Source organism: Leguminivora glycinivorella, chromosome 16, assembly GCF_023078275.1.
Source record: "Leguminivora glycinivorella isolate SPB_JAAS2020 chromosome 16, LegGlyc_1.1, whole genome shotgun sequence".
Classification (NCBI taxonomy): Eukaryota; Metazoa; Arthropoda; class Insecta; order Lepidoptera; family Tortricidae; genus Leguminivora; species Leguminivora glycinivorella.
In genome coordinates this window covers 17,570,777-17,598,410 of record NC_062986.1, presented here as the reverse complement: position 1 = coordinate 17,598,410, position 27,634 = coordinate 17,570,777, and the positions used below count along the sequence as shown (strand labels likewise).

General features: G+C 37.4%; 2 protein-coding genes across 2 annotated transcripts; both read right to left on the bottom strand.

Moving 5' to 3' along the window:
• Nucleotides 1–4,855: 4,855 nt before the first annotated feature.
• Nucleotides 4,856–5,407, bottom strand: LOC125234947. The gene has a single exon (XM_048141369.1). It carries the CDS (start codon nt 5,405–5,407, stop codon nt 4,856–4,858), a length of 552 nt encoding a protein of 183 aa, XP_047997326.1.
• Nucleotides 5,408–14,915: 9,508 nt separating this feature from the next.
• LOC125234589 (BTB/POZ domain-containing protein At4g08455-like) lies at nt 14,916–23,604 on the bottom strand. Its single transcript, XM_048140886.1, has 4 exons — nt 23,419–23,604; nt 22,298–22,749; nt 19,125–19,251; nt 14,916–15,643 (listed from the first exon to the last, which is right to left on the bottom strand). The coding sequence occupies exons 1-4, from the start codon at nt 23,430–23,432 to the stop codon at nt 15,385–15,387; spliced, it is 852 nt and encodes a 283-aa protein (XP_047996843.1). The 5' UTR covers nt 23,433–23,604; the 3' UTR covers nt 14,916–15,384.
• Between the last annotated feature and the right edge of the window lie 4,030 nt (nt 23,605–27,634).

The window sequence follows — 27,634 nt, the reverse complement described above, 5'->3', positions numbered from 1 at the left end:
TCTCTCGTCACTATGCTCCTGCCCTTATAAAATACCTGTTCTTCTACAACATCAAACGGCGAAGTCCGACGAAATATAATTTATAGCTTAGATTCAATAATAATCACTGGTTAATGAGTGATAATTTAGAACCAACCATTCGTAACACTTATATTGACCGGGATATAGACCGTGATTACCTTTTTGATTTTTGTTGAGCTCCCGATATTTCGACGCAGTTGCATGCATCATGATCACGGATGATGCATGCAACTGCATCGAAATATCGGGAACTCAACAAAAATTAAAAAGGTAATCACGGTCTATATCCCGGTCAATATAAGTCTAACGAAAATAACCGTGAATCATTCAAAACCATTCGTACTCGTATTACCCAGTCTTCACGTCCGAAATGGCTTAAATACATAAAATAATAATAAATATCTGGGCGACCGAGCTTCGCTCGGCTCTATTTTAATATATCACGTCTTTAGATAAAAAAAAACTCTTATAAATACAAAAACAAAAAAAAAGACAAAAAACAAAAACTTAATTTCTGGCCGGGATTCGAAACCCTTACACCTACTACGATCTATCTGCGTACATTAGACCGACCTCGTACGACTGAGCTAAGCGGGTTCGATGCGCGCGCGGCGAAATTAAGGACCATATTTTACGTTTACAAACGCGAAAGGAAAACTCATGAATACTCGACAATTCGCGTTTTCCGGGATCTAAGGCTACGCTAGATCGATTTTTTATTAGATTTAGGGCAATTAATTAAAAGACACATGGCGATTTATAAGAGTTGAAATATATTATCGCAATATAGTAAGGCAAGGTGTGCTCCTATCATAGCTGGGCATTAACTCGTTAATCCGTTAATCGTTAATTAACGAAGTTAACATTTCGATTAACGGATTAACTTTTAAGTTAACTTGAAAAAATGTTAACGGACTCGTTAACTTCCGTTAAATTTCTCCGAGTCCGTTAATCGTTAATCTAGTAGGGCACAGGCGCTATCTGCGCTGCGAAAAACACGTTCTGAACGCTACTATAAAAGCCCGAAGTACGGCAAATCCTATGATTTGCCGGTAAATCCTAGGTTTTACCGATGTCGATTGCTAAAAGTCCGAAATATTACCTAAAAAAGTATTCTTCACGTGGATTTGCTTTTACTAACTTTGATTCGGTGAATCCTAAGCTTTACCATGGCGACTGTTGTAGTGATAGGGCAGCAAATTCGAGCCCTATTTTCGCTTCCCTAGCTTCTACCGCCCAAAGTGCCACAACAGTCCCGTCACCGCCAGCATCTCTCCTGACACAGCTCTTGGCAGTAGCTCAGGCGATCACTGCCTTCCACGTGCAGCCTAGAGTTCAATAGGCTAGCTGTACTTCGGCCTTTTACAGAAATATAATACGTTATAGTGAATACTGATGCAACTAAATATTTAAAGAAAAGTTCATTTTTCTTCACGTGTTAACGGATTAACGATTAACTTTAACTTACGTTAAATTTGTCGAAATGTATCGCTTTAACGATTAACGAAGTTAACTTTTTTAGTAACGGATTAGCGATTAACGAAGTTAACTATTTGATTAACGGTGCCCAGCTATGGCTCCTATTAATAGCTACCAAGGGACTAAAGTACAAACGAAGTCCTTAAGATTAGGAACTATGGGCTGTTGTTTTTATTCAATAGTTTACATGTATGAGAGAGAAAGTATAACTATATACTTGTTAAAGTAAGATAGATTTAGTTTTGTTAATTCCAACACGCCCCCTCAAAAATAAATCTATGATTAAAATCATTATACAAAACAATAACAGCATCACCCGCCTTTTTCTGGGAAACATTATGGCCAACATTTGTTCAAAGGTAAGGGAAACCCAGTAAAACCTTACCAGCCATGTCATCAACTTATTTCTAAAATACAATCAAACTTGCTTTACATTTCCTACCTATATGGTACCATATCTAAGAACATAGAACACATATGCATATGTAGTTTAACACACCAGAATCGATTGATCAGATCGATTCAAGTTAATTATAACATAGTCGTAGAAATACAAAACATTTATAACCACATAAAACCACACATAAACATAAATTACACAGACACTTATAACGTTTAAGTCTTAATATTAACGCTGACATTTTATGCGATTACATTTATGTCAACAGGTATATGACATGTATTCATATTGTAATGTTTCATAGGTATAACATTCATACAAACTGTACATCATGAACAAATTAAAAATACACAGTTGTTCTATGGTTAGTTGGAAGAGATCCCTTAAAGGGAATAAGTTAAAATTATTTACTGTACTGTCTGTACTTCACATAATTTATTCTGTGCAATAAAGTGTTTACTACTACTACTACATTACCACAGTTTCTTACAACTATACATAATGAAACATATTACTTTCACAATAAAACAACCATTCATAAATCATGACATAAAACTTATTAGTTAAATACGTATCAATTATAATACGTAGTTTCAGCGCACTCTGTCTTCAATTTATTATATATAGGTATATAAACCACACGCTGTATCATAATCATTCAGTAACATTCTACTGGAATACATAAGGTTCACTTTTCTGTACATTTCTCATGTACCATTTTCTCTGACAGGTTCATAGATATATTTTAGAACTAACCTGTCGGTGCTTGTAGGTACATGCACATTATATTAATGACTACCAAGTATATAATAGAATTAGAAACAAATTATTTGATCCTTTATCAATGAACTTAAAAGTTCAGCTTTATCAATGCCACTTTGTTGTTTGACAATTACCGAAAACCACTTCATAGAAGTTTGTCACCCCTATAGAGTGTCCACTGTTCGGCTCACTTATGATTTCCTTATCCGTGAGAAGCAACTTGACACTCTTTAGCATAACGAAACGTATCGCCTTGTTTACGTTAGCTCAAGTTGGCTAAGAACACCACTTCATTTCTACAAGTCCTTTGTTCTTCAATTGGAACTCTTTGCATTATTTTACTTCACATTCCAAATGCAAAGATTTGTTTAGCTAAGTATAGTTATTTAAAATGCTACAATAATACGAGTATTGCTTTATTTTACTTATTATTGTGTGTTGCTATATTTTAAATACAGTTCTTAATGTATGTATATCATTTAAAATGAAATTTATTTAATATTATCACTGTCTGTACCTACTAGATAATGGTTAAAATAGAATTAGGTTTTTATATTTATTTATAACCAAGTGTTAGGTATTAGTTTTGCTGTGTTCTGAGAGGAGGTCATATTTAGCTAACCAAATAAAATATAATTGAAAGACTTATATTAAGACTCTTTCACTTGCAATTTTCGAGTATAAAATATATGGAACCCATTTTTTTAATGAGTATTAGACACAGTTGTAAATTTTAAAGATAAATAATATTATGCATTGTTGCATTTCTAGTTGGTCTAATAAAAAATAAGAGAGACGGCTACAAGAATTATATACCTACGTCTATGATGCAACATCGTGCTATTATTTTCTTACTATCTTTGTGTGAATGACTAGATATTAAAAGAAAAGTAGAGTTATGATTTTTATCAACAATTGTACCTATTTATGCAATTTAGGAAGGTATCTACTTATATTATGTGTTCTGAAAATCTTTTTGCTTTGAAAAAAAAAAAACTTTATATACCTAGTAGTGTAACTGCACATGTATTTTACAAAGAAGTTATATTTAACTACAAGTGCAACGAAAAATGGACTTTATATGTTTAGACTAATTTATATATTATTTTTGATCTAAACTATTTAGTTTTTATTTGTTTAGTTTTTGTTTTAACTGTTGAGTTTCGATTGATCTATCTACTCTCAACCATCTAAAATTATAATTATACATATTTAAATTTAAAATTTGTGCTTGGATATTTTATCTCAAAACTTGTATAAAAGCTGTCGGTAAAACAAACCATCCCGCGTCGTTTCCGACGCGACGCAAAGATACCCATCACACATTGGCCGCGTTTCCACGCTGAACCACGATGGACCATCACACAGTGGCCGCGTTTCCACGCTGAACCACGATGGACATGTCAATTATACAAACACACACACACAATAGTTTTAATCATAACACAAAAAATCCTGAAGACATTTTTCGAATTTCCATTTCCCTCAAACTCATGTGGCCCAAAAACAGACTTTTCGGAAAACCCCGAATGTCTAACGAAATTCCATTTCCCTCAAACTCATGTGGCCCAAAAACAGACTTTTCGGAAAACCCCGAATGTCTAACGAAATTCCATTTCCCTCAAACTCATGTGGCCCAAAAACAGACTTTTCGGAAAACTCCCGAATGTCTAACGAATTTCCATTTCCCTCAAGACCAGATGGCCGATAGTCAGACTTTTCAGAAAAACTGAATGTCCATATGGAATTCATACAGACTCACATGGTCGATAAACAGACTTTTCAGAAACACTCTGAATGTCCAAATGGAATTCATACAGACTCACATGGTTGATAATCAGACTTTTACATGGTCGATAAACAGACTTTTCAGAAACACTCTGAATGTCATTATGGAATTCATACAGACTCACATGGTTGATAATCAGACTTTTCAGAAAAACTCTGAACGTCTCTATGGAATTCTATCAATGACATACTGCGCTATAATTTTTTTTTTACACCTTTTTCATATGGCTCAAGACATAACTAAATTATGTTTACAAACACAGAACCATATACCTCGAGGATTTTATAATAATAATAATAATGCTTTATTTCAGGCCAATTTGCCCATAGAGTGTTAATTACAGACTTACATGACTAGTGTTAGTACATTCTAACCTAATTAACCTATTGACAAACTATTACCTACTACTTTGGGTCTTGGTATACAGGACAATGAAGGGACGCCCAGTGTCTAGCAAATGGACTGTCCAATCTACTGGCGATATCGGCCAGCAAGCTGTTGGAGCTATCCCGCAGGCGATTTGTTTGAGAAGCGACTCTTTTCCTCATTATGGCGTAGAAATCGTCCATGCGTGCTTCCGCAAACATGCCAGAGGCACTGCAAAAGCGTGACAGCCCCAACAACATCCTAAACCCATTGTTGAATTGGACACGCAGGGCACTGTAAGCGCGCTTCGTATAATTGATCCACAGGCTGCACGTGTAGAATGATTGACAATAAGACATAAACAATGTCTTCTTGACCTCCACTGTACAACGTGCGAACCTGCGAATCAACATATTTGCTCTCACAGCCAGCGCCCTGCGCTCCCTTTCAATATCCGCATCATCCTTCAAAGTTTCGGTCAGTATATGTCCAAGGTACTTGACACTGGACACCCTGCTCAAAGCAACACCTCCAAGTGTCACCGGCTCAACTATAGGTAGGGTCTTGTTACCAGCTCGAAATATAAGCATTTCACTTTTTTTAATATTATAGATGAGCCCGTGAGACTCAGCGTACGAATTTATATGACCACAAAGATGTATTACAATTATTATACCAGTGCTAATTTAATTCAAAAGAACGAGTTTTCAGTCATGAAGTAACACAACAATAAAATGTTATTTCGTTCTTACATCATTAACATCTTAAAGGTACTTATATTTAAACATAATGCCATTTAAGACAACATAAATATGCATACATACTTACATACAGACCATACAGTCACGCCCGTATCCCATAAAGGGGTAGGTAGAGCACATGAAACTGTAAATGTATTAATATGTGCCACTTTAAATACGTATCTCATCATTCTCAGATACTTTCTTTAGACAATCTGACAAATATAAAAAACTGAGCTCCTTTAATAATAAAACAAAAAAAAATACTAATTTATGAGATTTCAAGTATCCATCGAGCGCACCAGTGGGCCAATTCAACAAAACATGTGTTTTGCCCTTACAAGTCAAATGAAGCGTCACTATTCACAACGTGCGTATTTTAACTCCACTGTTGTACTTAATGCTTGTGTATTTAAATTTTATAGCATTAAGGTGCGTTTAAACGGCGCGCGATAACGCGAGCCGAGCCTGGCTCGGCTCGTGATCCGGCGCGCCACGCGCCGTTTAAACAGCTACGCTCGGCGCGGCTCGGCTCGGCTCGGCAAAGTTCGCGCGATCCATCACTTGTCGGTTTTTTCGACACGGATCAAAGGCGCGCGCGCCATCTTCGGCTCGGCTCGTGTTAATACGCGCCGTCTAAACAGATGGTACAAAGCGCGCGACGACGGAAGTCGAGTTTTAAGTTTTTAACACGCTTTTATTAGGTCGTCGTGTATGTAACTATTTAACTATGTAATGGAATCTACGGAGGCTAATTTAACCATCTTCCAAGGATCGTAGCGCAATGAAAATTGGCAGCTGTATGCAGTTCTGATGACAATACAATAATATGGTACTGTTGAACTGATCTGATGATGGAGCCGGAAGATATGAACTGGAACTACATGATCGAACATCGTATCATAGCTGTTTTTGGTTTCTTAGAAAAGTCTTGTAATGAACTTTGACTAAGATTAGGTTTCAAAGTCTGATGATGAAGCCGGAAGATATGAACTGGAACTACATGATGGAACTTCTTATCATAGCTGTTTTTAGGTTTCTTAGAAAAGTCTTATAATGAACTTTGACCACGATTAGGTTTCAAGGTCTGATAATGAAGCCCGAAGATAGGCACTGGCATTCCATGATGGCATATCGTATCATAGTTCTGTTTGCGCTTGTGAGAAAGGCCAAGTAATGAACTTCGAATGTTACGTTTTCAACGTTATAACAAACCTATTATTGACCGAAGCGAAGCGAGGCCTAAGCTAGGTTAGGGTTTTCTTGCGACCCTTATGAGCGGAAAAAGGAAAGACCGAAACAGTATATCTAAACTAAGTCAGGTTAGGGTCTTTTTTGTGACCCTTAAATATGCAGCCCAGCCAGGCAATCATGGTCGCGCGATAAACGATAAAACATCGGGCATCGATAGGGACGGCCTGCTGTTTTATCATTTATCGCGCGACCATGATTGCCTAAATAAATATCAACGTAGTATTTAAAATAAGTTGGTTAAGGGTTTTCTTGTGACCCTTAAGAGCAAAAGTAAGAGGGGCTCGGGGGGCGAAGCCCCCCGCATAAAAGAAAGATTAACGTAATATTAAAAATAAGTTGGGTTAGGGTTTTCTTGTGACCCATAAGAGTAAATAAAGGGGGCTCGCCAAAAAAAAGAAACGTAGTATATAAAAAAGGTGGGTGTGGGTTTTCTTGCGACCCTTAAGAGCGAAAATAAGGTGGGGGTGGGGGGGTGGCTTTATCAACGAAAAATTTCACGCCACGCTACTGCTAAGCATGTCGCGAAGGTCTACAGTTCCCAGAGCCACTATCAGTCTTTTAGTTGCTTAGCAAAATGTCGCGTCCACGTTCCATATCCAGGTTCAACCCAACGTAAATATACTAGAGTGCGACTGAGAAAATTCAACCCTTTGTCTCTATCCTCTTACAGAGTAAGATGAAATAGGCTATATCCAAATATAAAAAATAAAACAGAACTAGAGAATTACACACACGTATACAAAAAAATTATTAAACTTACAAAAAAATCCCAGAACAACTATGCCATAAATACAGCCCAAAATAAAAACAAAGCAACATGGAAAATAATCAATAACTCGAAACAAATATGTCCCAAGGAGCCCATACTTAAAGTTCGTGTTAATGCTAATAGTGTAGCATCCAGACCTAAAGATATTGCAAATTCCTTAAACAATTATTTCATAGACCAAATAAATTCATCAACAATAAATCAACCTTACAAAAACAATATACCTAATACTTTAAATTCAATGTTTATGAGACCGACTACCGCTAAAGAAGTGAATAATATCATAAAGAAATTAAAAAATACTAAAAGTGTTGGGCATGACGACATTGACACAACAGTAGTTAAATTTGTAAGCGATTCTATAGCTGGATACCTGTGTCATATAATAAATCTTTGTATCAGTACAGGCATATATCCGGATGAATTAAAAACATCCATAGTTAAACCTCTTTTCAAAAAAGGTGACAAAGAAGATCCCGCCAATTACAGACCCATAGCGTTGATCCCTATATTTTCTAAAGTTTTCGAAAGAGTCATATATATAAATCTATACGATTACTTGGAAAAATATAATATTTTATGTGACCAACAAAAAGGATTTAGGAGAAATAAAACAATAAATATGGCGATTTTTGAACTTATTGAAATAATTGTAAGAAATGTAGATACAAGAACACCGATATGTGCAATATACACAGACATGACCAAAGCATTTGATCACGTGGATCACGAACTACTGCTTCACAAGCTTAACGCTTATGGTATAAGAGGCAATGTATTGAACTTGATTAAATCCTATCTGACGAATAGAGTGCAATATACCGAAATAAGTCGTATTTGTATAAAACGAAGATTTGACTATAAATACAGTTCAGATCCTCGAGTAGTAAGGTACGGCGTCCCACAAGGCAGCGTATTAGGGCCTTTACTGTTCCTGATTTACATTAACGACCTGCCAAAAGCCACACCCCACCCCATGATACTTTTTGCTGACGACAGTACCGCTATAATAAAATGTAATGATAGAAGTAGTTATGAAAATGATATAAATAACGCACTTAAAGGTATTGTAACATGGCTTGATAGCAATAATCTAATTATCAATTTAAGTAAGACAAATATTATGCATTTCTACCAAAAGATTACACCGGACTGCCTAAACATAAACTACAGAGGTATTGAGATAAACTACGTCAATGAATGTAAATTTTTGGGTATCATAATGGACAGTAACTTGAAATGGCAAGCTCAAAGTCTAGAGATTTGTAAAAAAATTAACAAGGCAGCGTTCGCACTTCGCAACCTATCCAAACTTGTAAATCGTAAAGCCCTAATAAGTGCTTATTACGGATTAGTCGACTCCGTATTAAGATATGGAGTCATTTTCTGGGGCATCTCTACTTATACCTATGACGTATTTAAAGCACAAAAAGCATGTATTCGTGCTATGGAAAATTTAAATATTGATGAAAGCTGTGTGCCTGCATTTAATTCACTAAAAATATTGACATTTCCTTCACTGTATATTCTAGAAATGGCCCTATTTGTTAAAAATAATCTGAATCGGTTTACACTGGTGTCTCATGGACGACAGCGTGCTGTGCGGCCGCAACACACTTACAAATTGCGAATTCCAGCTGGTAACACAGCTCTCTTTAACAAGAGCGTGCTAAAGATGGCCACTATCATTTATAATCGACTGCCGAATGACATCCTACAGCTAAATGCTAAACTATTTAAGAGAGAACTAATTAAATTATTGCTACAAAAATGTTATTATTCGATTAAAGACTATATAAATGACCAAATGCTATAAATAATGAACTTGTATTTTTTTTTCTCTATTCATTTCTTATATTAATTGCACTTAAAGTCGACATCTGTAATTGAATTAAATTTTCAATAATTATTTGTCATTTTTTTTTTTTGCAGTGAAAATACTAAGTGTAATACTTTGTGTGTAATAGTTTATCAATTTGTATAGTTATGAAAATTATGTGATTATTTGGTTTAATAATTTTATAATTATGTTATCAGCACTGTTAACTGGGTGTGATTTATGCTGTATATAAATTGCTACTCTATAGTTAAGCTGCACGCTGCATGCAATCAAAAAGTTTGTATACCTGCACTCGCGGGTAAAACATAGAGAAACAACATGAACTGTTACCACCTAAAAAATGTACCTATGTTTTCACAAATAAAGAGATTCTGATTCTGATTCTGATTCTGAATCCTTAACACTTTCGCTACCAAGAACCCGACTGTCGGGTACACCGCTCGTAGAAGCGTAGCCGATTACATGGGTTTCCCCGTATGTAGCGAAAATGTCGTAGCGCCGCGTAGAGCCCGGTTTCGAAAGTGTTAAGTTCCGTATTGCATTAATCTTCAAATTAGCGCAGCACTATGAAAAAATTTCGCGCTCGCTACCAAACCTGCCGAAACTCAAATTCGCTCAACCAAAACCCACACAATCCTAGTGATTTCAAGTTGGGCATCTACCGTGCACAAGATGCAAGGCACTACGCAGTGGTGTATTTAGGGTCCCTTACTTTTGCGGTTGGACAGGCTCATGTGGCCCTGAGTAGAGTAAAATTACTTAGTGCTCTCCAGATAGAAGAGCTAGATTGTTCTAAAGCTGACAGGTAAAACACCATGCAATACAGACACACTGGCGGAGATGGAGAGAATGTGGGCTCAATAAAATAAAAATCAAATGAATCAATGAAAAACTTTATTGCGATAAGCTTGTGTACCTATACATCATCCTCCTTGCGTTATCCCGGCATTTGCCACGGCTCATGGGAGCCTGGGGTCCGCTTTGACAACTAATCCCAAGATTTGGCGTAGGCACTAGTTTTTACGAAAGCGACTGCCATCTGACCTTCCAACCCGGAGGGTAACTAGACCTTATTGGAATTAGTCCGGTTTCCTCACGATGTTTTTCCTTCACCGAAAAGCAACTGGCAAATGTCAAATGACATGTGTACCTGTACATCGCCCCTGGCGGTATTAATTATTATTAAGTAGCAATACGTGTTAGCCACAAATGGCTTGCGAAATTCGCCTACTTGGAATAAATTTATGTTTAAATTTTAAAGATATTTCATTATTAACGACTAAAAAGTATAAAATAAATTTATAGTTTAAAAAACTCTAGAAAAACACGCTTTTATAAATGCACGTAAAAGCCAAAAATAAATTATGGATCGTTCAAGTTGTCTCTATTTCTGGGATGAAGAGTAAACTCTGTGCTTTTAATTATAATATTTGATTGTAAAAGCGTGGGGCGCTGTAATAGGAAAATCTTTTTGTATAACTTGCTGAGAAATCAAGTTAAACTATATTACGAGAAGCAGTTTACACAGATTGGCGCGCTAACTGGACTTGCAGCACGACTGCAGCGCCCCACGCTTTTACAATCAAATATTATAATTAAAAGCACATAGTTTACTCTTCATCCCAGAAATAGAGACAACTTGAACGATCCATAATTTATTTTTGGCTTTTACGTGCATTTATAAAAGCGTGTTTTTCTAGAGTTTTTTAAACTATAAATTTATTTATCGGCGTTTTCATGTGTTCGAATTATGGAGTGGAGCAATGATATGATTCAAAGCTTTATTGAATTATATGAAGAGGAACCATCAATATGGAACTCAAAACATCTCGGTCACAAAAATCGCAACAATATAATAGGCTTTCGTTCGTATCTACACGGACGGCTCGGCTCGCGTAGGATCGTGCTATATACCTCGCGCCGTGTAAACGCACAGGCTCGCGTTCGTATTGAGCCGAGCCGCATCTACACGGACGGCTCGGCTCGCGTAAGATCGTGCTAACACGCGCCGTTTAAACGCACCTTTAGATGTTTCGTATTTGTGTAGTGACCCAAAAATAAAGTACAAATACTAATTAATACGTACTTCCTGTTCAAAAGTCACAATTCTATAATATTAATTGTATTGTTAATTAAAGTGACGACAAGTATTCCAAAACATGACTCAGGGAATGTAAAAGAATAATAAATATAATTATACCATACGTACCATACCTTACACTTACTAATGTGTAAGTCAATACCATGATTCCATCATTGGATATACGCTGACAAGTATGTCAGCATAGGAAGGTGCTGTAAATTCAGGTTTGCTGATTACTTCAATGTCAGGAAACATGTGGTAGACGTAGCCCACGTAGCACTCACGTCGATCAATTATATTACAGTTGTCTCTCGTCATTACCATTAGCGCATTAACGTTGAGCGCTGCGTTGCATAAGTTAACTCTCTTTCTTGGTCACAACATATTCCTTATTCCTTCTCAGATAATGGAACAACTTTCATGTCGCTGTAGTTACTAAGTATATAAAATTACTCGTACTCTGATAATATGCCCCTTTTTAAGGGATAAGAGGCAAACGAGCGGACGGATCAGTAAGCAGTCACTGATGTTAAGCAATTAATGTCACAGACAGATATATCTGTAATATCACAAATGTTGTAAGTGCGTTGCTGGCAGTGAAAAGAGGAGTACGCTGTTATTACTGAAGGTTCGAAGCTTTGGTCCTTAAATACGGCAAACGTCAGTTGAGTCAGTATGTATTATGTTTCATTTAACACTAGGTATAATATTCAATCCATTTTTATTAGTTTGCACACGTTCGTTGAAACCTTGAAGGTGTACAGTTATTCTTATTCTCACCTCTTCAGATTTTAAATGAATACTTTTATTTAAAACCAGCAGCAACAAAAATCATTTTTCTTTTTCTAATTTTCTTTTCATATGTGTTTTCAAATAGTACATCAAATACTGGACAATGCATGGCTGCCTCAGTTTTCTTCCTTTTCAAATGCACCATTATTTTAGGTTTACGACTCCTTTTCCATCAAACACCATTAAAAAAAAAACGTAGATAGTTTATTAACTATTGAACTTGTAAGTTCCGCATACTTTTCTTATCACCAATTCACCACTGAAGGGTTAATGTTCCATTTAATATTTACACGACATTGTCCACAAATGAATCTCACAACACTATTTACAAAAATCTAATTAAATGTGTCTGGGCCCATAACCTATTAGATTTAGGGCAATTAATTAAAAGACACATGGCGATTTATAAGAGTTGAAATATATTATCGCAATATAGTAAGGCAAGGTGTGCTCCTATTAATAGCTACCAAGGGACTAAAGTACAAACGAAGTCCTTAAGATTAGGAACTATGGGCTGTTGTTTTTATTCAATAGTTTACATGTATGAGAGAGAAAGTATAACTATATACTTGTTAGAGTAAGATAGATTTAGTTTTGTTAATTCCAACATTTTTCACCCCCGAAAACCCCCACATAACAAATTTCAGCGAAATCGTTAGAGCGGTTTCCGAGATCGTCGGAATATACATGCGTAATTAAGTACACGCCCATACATGTATTTTCTTTAGAAGTAAACTGATGAAAGCATTTTGCCATTCCGTTATCCATTCCACAGTGAAAGTAATAAAAAAAAATAAAAAAAATATCTTTATTTCAGACCAAAGTCCATACAGTGTAATAAAGAAATTGATCAATTAAAAATATGTCGGCGCAAAGCACCTGTAACCCTATAGTGGCTAAGGCCCGTGAAGGTGGCCCACATTCCTCCAATGTTTACATTAACAGCATTAGCGGAATCGTCACAGTGATATCTTTGTTCTTTGAGACGGGGCGGATATTATAAACACCGCCGAACGTAGCCGTGGGTCCGATGTGGTACGTAATGAAATTAGTTGTTTGTTATAAGCATTCCTTGAGGTGCCAAGAGGGTATTAAGATTTGGGACATGGTTGAATATAGATATAAATAAATAAATATACAAGAATTGCTCGTAGTATAAGATATTATCGAGACACCTTACACAGATCAACCTAGCCCCAAAATATGCAAAGCTTGTATGGGTGCCAGGACGATCATCATCATCCTCCTTGCTTTATCCCGGCATTTTCCGCGGCTCATGGGAGCCTGAGGCCCGCTGTGACAACTAATCCCAAGATTTGGCACAGGCACTAGTTTTACGAAAGCGACTGCCATCTGACTTATTGGAATTAGTCCGGTTTCCTCACGAAGGTGCCAGGCGACGATATACATACTTAAATATATAAATACATACTTATATACATAGAAAATCCATGACCCAGGAACAAATATCTGTGCTCATCACACAAATAAATGTCCTTACCGGGATTTGAACTCGGACCGCGGCTTAGTAGGCAGGCAGGGTCACGACGCTAGGCTAGACCCATCGTCGTCGTAGGTATATAGGTATGTTATTTATAGCTTAGATTCGATAATAATCACTGGTTAATGAGTAATGACTAATCGTTTAGTTAGAGCATAACATTCATATTATGTAGCCTTCACGTCCTTGGCTTAAACGTCGTTACTTAGTTTCATAGAAGTCATAGAAATTGAAAACATTATTCTTACCTAAGTTACGATTCATAAAAATGTTAGGAGATTTTAGACAAAATGAAGGTGGACTGGTCGGCCTCAAATAACTTTGATGTAAGGAAATATGTATCATTTTGTATGCCAAATGTGATTGGATTTGGATGTGCTTGAGTCTGATTTATTATATATTGATCCATTAAAATAATTTGGGTAAATGTCAAAGTTATTATATTATAACCACCTTTTTATCGAGGATGTTGCTCCATATTTAGAGACCAACCATAGAGGAATATAAGTAAAGAAAGAGTGGTAACTCCATACATCAATTTACTTACCTATAGTACGTATATGTATATTATTATACTTACTTATAGTTTTCTAGTCGACATCTAGCGACGAGTAGTGGAATTATCAGCACCACTAGGGCTGCCGGCAGGCTACGAATACAATAACGCCTGGCAAGTAAATAGGGACTACTTTTTTATCATGTTTTCTCTGCTTTATTTTGCCAAGTTGTAAACGATTGTGACATTGGCTAGGTAGCCAGAAAGTAAAATTGCCCCAATTTATTGGCAGTCGATTTCAGTAAGTAGTTAAGTACATTGTAAAGAAATAGTTAAAAACAGATTTGTTTTGTATCATTTTAGTAGGTACCCACCTAATTAGGTAAATAAAAGCAAAGTTATTTATTGGTACCTAATATTTACTAAAATTAAGGTCTGGATTCTCTATTCATAGTCGCTTCTCTACAAAGCGGGAAAACATTGGAGTTGACTTCAAGAGTAGCGCTGTGAAAACGTTGCCATGTCCTTTCTAAGATAATTAAAGTTTATATAATATAAAATACTTTAAAATAAAACAAATAAGTACATATTTAAGTACCTATTGAATTTAATAACAATCTCCTACTACTTAGTTAAAAATAAATGAATGAAAAATAATATGAATTACTTGATTTGCAATTAAAGAAAGTGCAAACATACAGTTACTTTAAGAAATATAGTTTTAATACTAATTTTTAATCTAAAAGAAATATTATATCTTCTGCAATTAGGTCATCTTTTAAAATTAGTACAAATTATTCCTAAAATGAATTAGTAATATAAATGCAAAAACACAAATTTAATGTTACCTAACAAATATAGTTTAAATACTATTTTTTAATCTAAAACATAGATTACCTCTTCTACAATTAGGTCATCTTTTCAAATTAGTACAAGTTATTCCTAAAATTACTTACCATTAATCGGCAATAAAAGTGAACAAAATATAAATGGTTTCTAAAAATATAGTTTTAACACCAATTTTAGTAATTTTTAATATAAAAGAAATATTATCTCCTCTACAATAAGATCACCTAATCAAATTAACACAAATTATTCCTCTTTTATTTCCTTGCTCCGTTCCTCCAATATTTTTTTTTCAGCGTTGTCAAGAACACTGTCCGGAGTTGCCTTCATTATAGCAAATGTCAATTCAGGAATGTCATTTTCAATTGAGTATTTCAAGAACTCATATATGTTTTCAGGTTTAATAGTCTGAGTGAGCTTTTTCATGCATTCATTTTTAAGATCTTCAATCATGTAGCATGACGCGATTGATAGTAATGGAAGAAGATCTTCAGTGGGCAGAGTGTGTAACAGAACAAGCGTCTATGACGAGGAAATGGACTCGTTATTACATATAAAACTTACGGCGAATCAACTTTTCCTTGACCAACTTTTTGGTGCATATTTCCTTCGGGATTTCATTGAATATTTTAACAAATAATATCTTTGATGGTTAATCACATGTTTAGTTACGTCATCGCTGATAAAATTCACTATTATTTAATGTAAAACAGGTTGGAAAAACGTATTTATCAACAAACTACGTTCACATGGACGAAATACTGACATTGACAGTTGTCAACTGCATAGCGTTCCGATATTATGTCTTGGTTCCAATTACAAGTCAGAGAGGTAATAATGACTAATATTGATTATTATACTTCCTGAATATATCATTCAATGTAACAATTAATAACAAATGTGATCTTTCATTGCGAAGTCACTTACTAAATTGATTTAAACAGTCTTTCACAAAATAATATTTACGTAAAAATATTTACGGAACACTCCACTATTGGACTACATAGGTATCAATACCAATAGCTCTGTCTCTCTCTAAAACAGCTGCAATCTGCACGTGTTGATAAGCGAACGTCCGCGTGATGATCGTGAACTTTATTACGTAGGGCGTATGACTTAGTAAACAAAGCATTTAGGATCTTTTTCTTATGTGCGCGATTTAATAGCCGCCTAGTCGGAGATAAGTCGGAGATAGGTCGGATGTCGGAGATACGTCGGAGATAGGTCGGAGATAGGTCGGATGTCGGAGATAGGTCGGAGATATGTCGGATGTCGGAGAAACGTCGGGGATAAGTCGGAGATAGGTCGGAGATATGTCGGATGTCGGGGATAAGTCGGAGATAGGTCGGAGATATGTCGGATGTCGGAGATAGGTCGGAGATAGGTCGGAGATATGTCGGATGTCGGAGATAGGTCGGATTTAGGTCGGAGATATGTCGGATGTCGGAGATAGGTCAGATTTAGGTCGGAGATAGGTCGGATGTCGGAGATAGGTCGGAGATATGTCGGATGTCGGAGATAGGTCGGAGATATGTCGGATGTCGGAGATAGGTCGGATTTAGGTCGGAGATAGGTCGGATGTCGGAGATAGGTCGGAGATAGGTCGGAGATATGTCGGATGTCGGAGATAGGTCGGAGATATGTCGGATGTCGGAGATAGGTCGGATTTAGGTCGGAGATAGGTCGGATTTACGTCGGAGATATGTCGGATGTCGGATGTCGGATTTAAGTCGGAGATAGAGGCTATAAAAGGGTCGGAGTGAGCTGACGCGCGTCATTCTTAAAATATCTACAAGACTAACAGTGTCTCTGGCTTTCGTGTGTTATACTGGTGAGTGAAGTTGTTCTGCTATTATTTCTCTGTTTGTTTTTACTTGGAAATTATTCTAAGTGATTGTAAACTTTGAAATTGTGTCTTTGTTTGATTGTGCGGGGACAATATCGTCGTACAGTTGAACTTAGACCTGTAGTGGAATTGCTTTACTGTCAGTTGTGGGGTTAATTTAGTGTTCTATTTATAGTGTAGTGTTACATTTAAATTGATGTGTATAGTGAAGTTTTCTGTGCTTTGTTTCATGAGTGCCGTCAAGCAATACAAAGACTGGGTCGATGTATGGCTGGTGCTTGGAGATAAGTCTGTGTTTGGTTTTGTAGGGAGTAATTCTTGCAATACTAAGCTTAGATTATAGCACGTAAAGGAAACTTCATTCGTTTATTTAGTTGGTCAGTAAAATTGAATTTAGTAATTTTTTATGGGGTTATTTTGTGAAAGTTATAAGCCAGATCATTGTTTGTGACAGACTGTTGTCCGGCTAAGCGCTTTATACCTTGCGGCTGTTAAACATAAGGCGTTTAGGGGTCTTTTTGTTCCAAGTGGAGGCTTGGGCGTCTTTATTTACTTACAAAAGGCGTACTTTCTCACCGGTCTCAAAGAGTCCAACTGTTAGATGGAAGTGAGGACTTTCACGATTGACGAAAGACATTAGGAGTAATCCTTGCTCACTGAAGTCGGCAGTATTTGAGGCTGGGGTCCTATATATATTTATATTTATTTACTCGGTGCTCTGGTCCATGCTGGCGTTGGTCGCTGGGGATTTCGGTTGTGATCGATCCACATCTAAGTAAAGTTGATCGCAGCTGGGTCTCTCATGTGGCTGGTACTGGTGTGTCCTAGAATACTGGATATATACACGGATAGGGCGATCTACTCTCTGCTACCCTAGCCCGCGGGCAAAAGCAGAGGGGGGGGGTCTAACCAATACAAGCCTATAGGTTGCCTATCTCAGCTTCGCTGGCTGAACTGTACAGCTTATGGTAGGGATACACTTGTGCATATTCTGAACATTAGATCTATGGTAAGTGAGGGTCTGTGTTTCAGATATGTTAGAGTAGGAAAAACAATAGGATTAGGGTAAAGTCACACACTATTTCTATGAAAGTAGAGTTCTTTTATGATTGGTCTTGGAATATAACTGGTCAACGTGTATTGTGGAGAAATAATTTAACTACTACTATTTATATGGTTTAAATGGACTTTAAATGTGGTGTTTACTATCTTAAAATATGTGGTAAAACTGGTAATTTATAAAAACTCTTATTACTTAATTTATTTGAGTGAAATTAATAATTGTGGTAGCAATTTCTGATCTTTCGGTGTGGCTGCGGGACACTTAGTGTTGCTAACTAGTTTTTCAAGGTAAATTCTATCAAGTTGGTTAGGGAAACAAACTATTCTTTGGAATAAAAAGCATAGGTTTGTTATAGGGCTCAGTGGCATGCGAGCGCCGTCCACTGATGGAAAGTCAAAAGCTTAGAAAAGTTAGTAGACTTACTTAGTTCTCATAAAAGTTAGCGACTGCTCGGTGTTTCGTTAAAACATTAGAAAGATCGAGAAGTTATGGTCTATTAGCAGTATTGGGGAACGGGGGGTTTAGCTAGGGAAAAAGGAACAAAACAAAAAGGGGGTTAGTTCGTAGATAGATAGCCCTTCAGGCTTACTTGCTTAGGATCCTGATAAAGTGGTTTGATCAGGTCAGGGGTCCCATACCGTATCGCAAGCCCTTGCCCAAGCCGGGACCACTAATAAGGATGATTACCAAAATATTTTTTAATATTTATTTCATGTATGTTTCACTCACTAACTTCTATACTAAAATTTTCTTCATTACGTCATTAATTTTCTCACATATAACTTTCTAGCCATAAATCTGATAAAATACTCTTCTATAACACTATATTATTATGCTACAATAACCTTTATTCTTCTTTAAAATATAAATAAATAAAATTTTAAAAATCAGTCAAAAATACAGCTGATACTCATTAAAGGATCTAGGTTATCGCGGTTCACATCGAAGGGTTCTACTTATTCACGCTAGACGATCACAAGGCCAAATTTTTGGGGTATATTTAAAGGGGGGTTAACTATACTGTTGGTTAGTCAAGTAAGTAAATAAGTATGGTGAGCGGAGATTTAGTTACAAGTGCCCATATACATGTAGTCTTTCAAGTGCTGTAGGGTCTGAAGTGAAACTCCTGGCAACTTTATACAGCCTTCATCTGTTTCCTTCCATTCTCGACAAAGCATTGCTTTGAAAACGTCGCTGAGAGCAGTAAGTAAGGCCTCTGCTGTTCATCCTGTACAGTAGCGACATCGTCAGTTGTATAAAATATTGCAGATACCAGCTCTACGCCGATGATTTGCAGATTTTTCTATCTTTTCACCCAAATGAAATTTCTACAGCAGTCGATAAGGTCAACGATGATTTAAAAAGATTATCAGAATGGTCCACCACCAATTGTCTAGTCTTGAATCCATTGAAATCGAAATTTATGGTTCTCGGGTCTGTAAATCAGACAAGGACGATCATTAGTAAGCATCCAAAAATCATTATAAATGACGTGGCCGTTGATCGTGTCGATGAGGCCCGTAATCTGGGAGTACTCTTTGACACCAATCTACGTTTTGAAAGCCATGTAATGGAAACTGTCCGGAATTGTCTGTATCGTCTAAAAGTTTTATACAATTTCCGTGACCTACTTAGTGTACAACTTCGAATGAAACTCTGTGAGTCCCTAGTTTTATCCAAACTTAATTATGGCCTTACTGCTTATGGCTCATGTCTTTTTGCTCGTTCACAGCGTCTCACAGACAGGTATTGAGCCTCAAAAGCTGGCCAAAATCCATTTTTTTTATTTACGCCGTACCCCTTCTTAACCATTGTTTCTTAAAACTAGAATAACCCCTCCACCTAGTAAAAAAAAATACCACGTGCTAAAGTCATCTATCACCCGTGTAGGCTTAGTCGAAAATTACCGTTCGCCGAAAGCGTCTGCGTGATTGTTCGATGCACTCGAATTTCATTGTTTTCAAAAATTTGTTATTCCTTGATTGGCCCGTTTTGTGTTGGTTTCTAATATGGATTGCAAAGAACCAGGTATGTACTTTATTTAACACTAAATTTTACTTAAATATTAATTGATTTTCTTCATTAATACCCTTGAGAAGTGAGTACCGGGAAATTTTAAATAAAAAGATAAGTTTTTCAAGAACATTGGAATTTTTAATAAGTTACCAAGCATTATCCAGCAAACATTTGAATGACATGTTGAAGAATAGACTTTCCTTTATAATATAAAGTACAGAATAGCCACCCCAATGCACCCGCCTATTTTTGGTGATTTTTTTTCCGTAAGCACATTCGTTACTTGGTACATGAGATTTTACTTATTTTTACGTTTTTGTGTTTTAGGTTCTTCTGGAATCCGGGTATTATATAGGAATGATTTATTTGCTATTATTGAACGCTCAGACAGCTCAACTTTTAACAAAAAGTTGCAATTTTTGGAGCAAGTATTACTGAATCTATATACGGAAAATGACCACAATATTGCTGACATAAAGCTGAAACTGTCTCGCATCAAGCATTAGTTTAAACAAAAATGGACAGCTGCTCTTAATACAAGTGCCAGATTCCTAGATAGCAGCATCGAGTAGCTCAAAGGATGCATATCTCTACCAAAAGCAGGAGTCAGTTCTGGTCGTCCTGAAAAGACTTTCTTAGAGTTGAGCGACAGGAGCAAGAGACATAAAACAGAAATGTCCTGGAAGAAAGCTAATGTAAGCTTTGATGAAAATAACTAATAAAAGTTGAAATATAATATTTAATGTCTTTCAACTTTTAATTTGTCAACCAGGAACCGTTATAGTTTCGCCATGTCTGTCTGTCCGTCCGTCCGTCCGCGGATAATGTCAGTAACCGGTAGCACTAGAAAGCTGAAATTTGGTACCAATATATATATCAACCACGCCGGCAAAATGGTTAAATAAAAAGTGGAAAAAAATGTTTTGTTAGGGTACCCCCCCCCCCCCCCCCTACATGTAAAGTGGGGACAAATTTTTTTTTTCATTCCAACCACAACGTGTGATATATTGTTGGATAGGTATTTAAAAATGAATAAGGGTTTACTAAAATCGTTGTTTGGTAATATTAATATTTTCGGAAATAATCGCTCATAAAGGAAAAAAAGTGTCCCCCCCCTCTAACTTTTGAACCATATGTGTAAAAAATATGAAAAAAATCACAAAAGTAGAACTTAATAAAAACTTTCTAGGAAAATTATTTTGAACTTGATAGGTTCAGTAGTTTAAAAAAAAAATACGGAAAACTACGGAACCCTACACTGAGCGTGGCCCGACACGCACTTGGCCGGTTTATTTTACCTTCTTGACCCTTAAATCTTAATAACAAATGGTTAGGAGGCCATTGGAACTTTAAAATAATTTTGGCCAACTTTTTGGGTCAAATACCAGTCTGTGCGTCTCATTCAAAGAGTTCAAAACGTGTGCGCTAGGTATTGCTTTAAAATTCCTCCCCGGACACATGTTACACCTTACCTAAACAACTCGGGTCTTCTAAAAATGATGGCTCGACAAGATCTTATGTTCGCATGCTTACTCTTTGATACGATTCAGACGAAACTGCCGTCTTACTTGTTCAATAAACTTGTATGGCTTTCTAACAACCATCACCAACCTAGAACGTCACGAGCGGCCATGTTACAAATCCCTAAACACAAGCTTGCTGCATTTAGAGAGAGTTTCCGCTATCGTGCATCAAAATGTTGGAACAACATTCCTCCACCAATCCGTAAACTAAAAAATAAATCCAATTTTAAAATAAAATATCGAATATACCTCTTAAACCTTCAAAAACTTCAAGGCTGAATCTCCCTCCAAATTTAAATAACATACTACTTTAAATTTGTATTAAGAATGTATATCAAAATATACACAAATGCTACAGAGAAGGATATTGCTACATCTCGGCACATAACTACACATAACTTCACATACACACACATACACACATAGTGAGCATATATTGAAGTTCAGGAATTAAGGCTTAAGTGTTGAAGTCTTCTTTTTCTTTGTAAGGTCCTGGCAGAATATCAGCGATGTGGCTTGCCGCATCATAATGCTGAGCCAGCGCCTGTTCTCTGCCACGACACATGGTTTTGAAAATTTGTATTCTTTTAAAAATGTATCTAAGTAATTAGCTTTTAATTTCTATTTTAAGATGCATGCCTTTTATCTTTTGTTTTATCTACCATGTATGTTGTGGGAATGAATAAAGTTCTTATCTATCTATCTATCTATCAAGGTATGCCTTGTGGACAGGCACACTCCCATCCGAAGTGGTTAGTCGGAAGTCAGTAAAATCAGTGTCCTCGCATAGCTTCTTGTAAATTGTGGGCTCACACTTAAACGCATTTATAGTGACATCAATATGGAATACATTTCCAGTGCTACATATAATACTCCATTGATAGTCAATGATTTCCCAATTTGATTTGTTAGAATAAATCTGTTTTTCACTATTATGAACTTTTATTTTGACATTACAGTCTTCAGGGATTTTTGCTGCACTATATAGAATGTCAATGCTGTCACCATTATGTGCACGGTTTTGTATGAAGCGAAACCACACCTTTGCCAGATTATTAACTGTTATTCCACTATAATCAGTCTGCGTTTGATTATCCATTCCAAAGCACAAAACATAAAACGATATTTGAAGACCATCTCCTTCATACCGCCTTCTGTCACGTCTGAAACAAATAATAATTATTAGGTACTTGATGTAAAACAATTACTTACTTTCAATTTATTTCCCATAATTCCAATATGGTACAAAACATTATGAATATTGAATAGACCAGTGCAAGTGTAGAGGTATGTGCCTCAAATAATTATAATGATTTTTTTTTTAAGATTTTATGGTCTGCACGGGAAGCATGATCGCGCGATAAATGATAAAACATCTGGCCGTCCCTATCGCACTTACTACTAGTGCGATAGGGACGGCCTGATATTTTATCGTCTATCGCGCGACCACGCTTCCCGTGCTGGTTACGAGACCTTTAAGCCAAGTCTTTAATTTTATAATAAGTCACTAATAATTACACTGCACTATTGTTATAATAATTATAATGAACAATAGTGGCAATAGTGCATAGCTTCTAAAAAAAACTAGAGAAAGGGTGATCAACAGTGTTCGGGGTTTTAGATATTTAGGTAACACTGATGACTTTCAAGCTGACTTACCTGACAATACCTTAGAAACTGTTATGCAAGTTAAATTAACCGTTGGGGCTTTTAGGCTTTATAATAGAGTCCAGGTCATTTCCCTTTTAGAGGAACTAAACACCCGATCACTGGTAAAGAAAAAACCCTTTTTCAATTTCGACGTCATCATAAAATTAAAATTAGGTACTTACACTGTTATAGACATTATCCTGGGCGTAAATGGAAAAGCAATGGAATGAGATTCTTATAACTCACTTCTAAACAAACTCAAAGCTAAGTTGTAAGAACAGAAGTACGGACTACGGAAAGGTACGGTACGGAACAAAGAGAATATAATCTGGTACGGAAGAAAGAAAACAAAAAAATGGAAGGAAATCCCCTCAGACGAAGGATACTATAGACTTGACGCAAGGGTACAACCGTAAGGGACAGATATAGAATAATGGAGCGAATTTAAGAATCACTTTAAAAATGGCTGACAGTTTACCATACACAACCTACGTAATTTGGGCGGATAATAATCTTGACAAGTCACGTCCTTATTGTTTGCCACAAACTCGTTTATGGCAGCGGCGGAAAAGTGTAACTATGACAAAGACAAAAAATAACATTTTGCTCTCTGTCACTCTTATTATAATTTGTATGTGACCATCTCGTTCGGTAGTGGTATTATTATTTGGCTGTCTAGTCTATAGTATCCTTTGTTTAAGGAAATCCCAAATTTTATCTGCGAATGTTGCCAGTACCAGGGGCGGCTCACTCCGCGACCCTTTCGCCGCGCTACAAGTACATGCCGGCGGCCGCGAGTTCGCGGCCCATTCAGTGGCGACGACCTTCGCGCGGCGCAATAGAATTCAATGTCGTTTGCACGCGTGCGGTCCGTTTGTTAATGTAGGTAAGAATTTAGAATGGCGGCGTTTTGTGAACATCAAAGGAGTGAGCCTTCTGTACTTGTACTATTATATATTCTGTGCCAGTACTCAATTTTAAAAGGCTTATCAGACCTTGTGACCTCTACACGCGACCGCAACATACACGTCGAGCCGAATCTGCGTCATTGACGTATTGAGTGGCGCGCCGATTTGAATCTTCCGGATGCATTGCTCGTTAGGCAAATTTCTTTGGCTACGCGTTTCCATTCGACTCGAAGCGTCTTAGTGACAAAGACCTTTACAGGGGACAGCTCAATCACATTTTTTGCCTACGAAATTGAACCTTATCACTGAAACAGAAAGTCGATTGTATCAGACTAGCGAAAACGGTCCACGTGAGAGGGCATTGTTTGGGCTGGTGTCCCTCTCGCACGTGTTGCCAGTGTTAATGAGGTTACCATAGTAGTAGTATTTTTATCTGTATATTATCTGACTTTATAACTTCTTATATTATTTTAGATGTATGACAGTGATGACGTCACTGAATAATGTTGACATTGTCAGTAAGTGCGAGAGGGACACCAGCCCAAACAATGACCTCTCATGTGGACACACTTTTTGACCTAACTCCACAATCTAGTTTAATAATTCTAAATCTATGCTTACTGCTTAGTGAACGCGGGGTAGCGGATGATTTAATATGTCTAAATTTTCGACCATTGGATGAAAAATTTCGATTAAAAATAAAATAGGTAAAAGACAGTTCATGGTCGATTTCGTGAATTTCGTCGGTCATTGTCGTTGTCTGAACTACCCATTATTGACCAACTGTACAAGCTCGACCTCAGCACAGGATCCCGTGGCTGCGACTCGCTTCGATTCGCCAGTGAAGCATGCGGAACTACTTCGACTAGATTCAACGCGGCTTTATTCGACGACGTCTAATCGTGGTCTACACATGATTAAAATTAGTGACCAGCTTGCCTAGCCGAATGCAAAAACGCTTGAGTATTGGCGTGACAGAGCCAGACTACCTTTCGCGGCGTTTCGTTTACGTTTCGCGTCATAGAAATGCCATTCGACTACGGGGCCTGCCTAAGGCCTATTTCACGATGCTACAAGATATGGAGTGTAGAAAGGAAACTAAAAGGGGTAGACGCTGTCTAAAGCTAGGAACAAATTATGAGACACGTCCGGTGGTCGTCGTCCACTGCCGCGATCCAGATAATGATTATACACTGAATTGTGCAAACTAACGAACGTAAGTAAACACTATTGTACAGGAAAAGAATAAGTACAGCACATAATATTTAAAATAAATAAAAAGTTTCAGTACAAAGGCGAACTTATCCCTTTAAGGGATCTCTTCCTGTTAACCTATGAGCATTTGAGGGAGAGTGAGACGGTAGACATCCACATGATACAAAAACGGCCCAAAAACTACAAAATAATAATACATTTTACATTGCTTATTCTAACACGCACTTGAGCGCACGGATACCGGTCGTCATCTAGCGCGCTGGAGTGCACACTAAGTAGCTAGGAACAATACTACGCGGACGTCCGCCGTCGAGCGACCGCGACCGCGACCGATCAGTGTGCACGGTCTTCGGGACGTGGCTCCGGCTGACCAAAACATCAAGCGAGCCAGATTTCGATCGGACGTCCATGCGCTCAAGGCCACGTCCACGACCGTCGAGCGATAGTTAGCGTATATTAAAGCTAGGAACATACTACGCGGACGTCCGTCGTCGATCGACCGCGACCGCGACCGATCAGTGTGCACGGAACAAAGCATCCAGCGAGCCAGATTTCAATCGGACGTCCATGCGCTCAAGGCCACGTCCACGTCCGTCGACCGATAGTTTGCACGATTATGTGTCTGGACAATGGAAATACACTTAACCGTGCAAACTATCGGTCGACGGTATGTAGTATGTTCCTAGTAAGCTAGGAACATATACGTAGTATGTTCCTAGTAAGCTAGGAACATACTACGCGGACGTCCGTCGTAAATCGACCGCGACCGATCAGTGTGCACGGAACAAAGCATCCAGCGAGCCAGATTTCGATCGGACGTCCATGCGCTCAAGGCCACGTCCACGTCCGTGGACCGATAGTTTGCACGGTTATGTGTAATTTCATTGTCCAGATTCCCGTCCGCGGTCGATTTACGACGGACGTCCGCGTAGTATATTCCTAGCTTTATTAGTTGCGGTCGTGAGCCGCGTCCGTGTGACGCGTCCCATAAAGCTAGGACAACACTACGCGGACGTCCGTCGTGAATCGACCGCGGACGGGAATCTGGACAATGGAAATACACATAACCGTGCAAACAATCGGTCGACGGACGCGGACGTGGCCTTGAGCGCACGGACGTCCGATCGAAATCTGGCTCTCTGGATGTTTTGTTCCGTGCACACTGATAGGTCGCGGTCGCGGTCGTTTTACGACGGACGTCCGCGTAGTATGTTCCTAGCTTAATTTGTTTCTATAGCTTTATGGTCTAATGACAAGTTGAAAAGGGAATGCCGCTTGTAGAGGTAATTATTTTTCCCCTCACTAGCTCGGAAACACGTGTTTTGTCCTTTAATACCAGTGAGTAAAAACGCATTTTATTCACTAGTGAGTAATTTGACCTTGAATAAAGTCAAATTATCTGCTTTAAAATTGATAAAAGTAGTTGAATCTAGTAATAATGATGATTTACCTGTGAAACTACTGGAAGCAGTGATAAACGCAGTTTTTGCGTTGTAGTTTCCTCGCTATAGTGAGGGGAAAAGTTTTGTGTTACACTCGGGTGCAAATGTATTTTACTTCTCCTGTGTTAAAAAACTCGCAAGTTCAGGATTCTATTCTCGAACCACTCGCTTCGCTCGTGGTTCAACTATGGAATCCTTTCACTTGCTCGTTTTTCAATTCCACACTCAGCGTTAAAATACAACTTTGCCCCCTTGTATAACAAATAACTATTTCCCCTCATTAGCTCGGAAACACGTGTTTTGTCCTTTAATACCAGCGGGTAAAAACGCATTTTATCCACTAGTGGGTAAAGTAATTTGACCTTGAATAAAGTCAAATTAACTGCTTTAAATTTGATAAAAGTAGGTGAATCTAGTAATAAAGATGATTTACCACCTGTGGAACTACTGGAAACAGTGATACACGCATTTTTTGCGTTGTAGTTTCCTCGCTATAGTGAGGGGAAAAGTTTTGTGTTACACTCGGGTGCAAATGTATTTTACTTCTCGTGTGTTAAAAAACTCGCAAGTTCAGGATTCTATTCTCGAACCACTCGCTTCGCTCGTGGTTCAACTATAGAATCCTTTCACTTGCTCGTTTTTCAATTCCACACTCGGCGTTAAAATACAACTTTGCCCCCTTGTATAACAAATAACTATTGTAACTTTGTGAAAGGGATCACTCACTGGTTTGTGGTGACAATCATCAGATCATTATAACCTCTAAATTTGGCAGAAAATGGGTTGTGTTAAGACGAGGACAAAATAAAAAGACGATTTTAAATTATTTTAAC

Excerpts from the sequence above, each read along its gene's own strand:
- LOC125234947 (XM_048141369.1), bottom strand. The coding sequence starts at position 5,407 with ATGCTTATATTTCGAGCTGGTAACAAGACCCTACCTATAGTTGAGCCG.
- LOC125234589 (XM_048140886.1), bottom strand. Across the intron at positions 19,252-22,297 it reads TGTCCACAAGGCATACCTTG|CTGCTCTCAGCGACGTTTTC; the intron begins ATAGATAGATAG and ends AGGCCTTACTTA. Across the intron at positions 15,644-19,124 it reads AAAGACTACATGTATATGGG|CACTCTGCCCACTGAAGATC; the intron begins CACTTGTAACTA and ends TGTTCTGTTACA.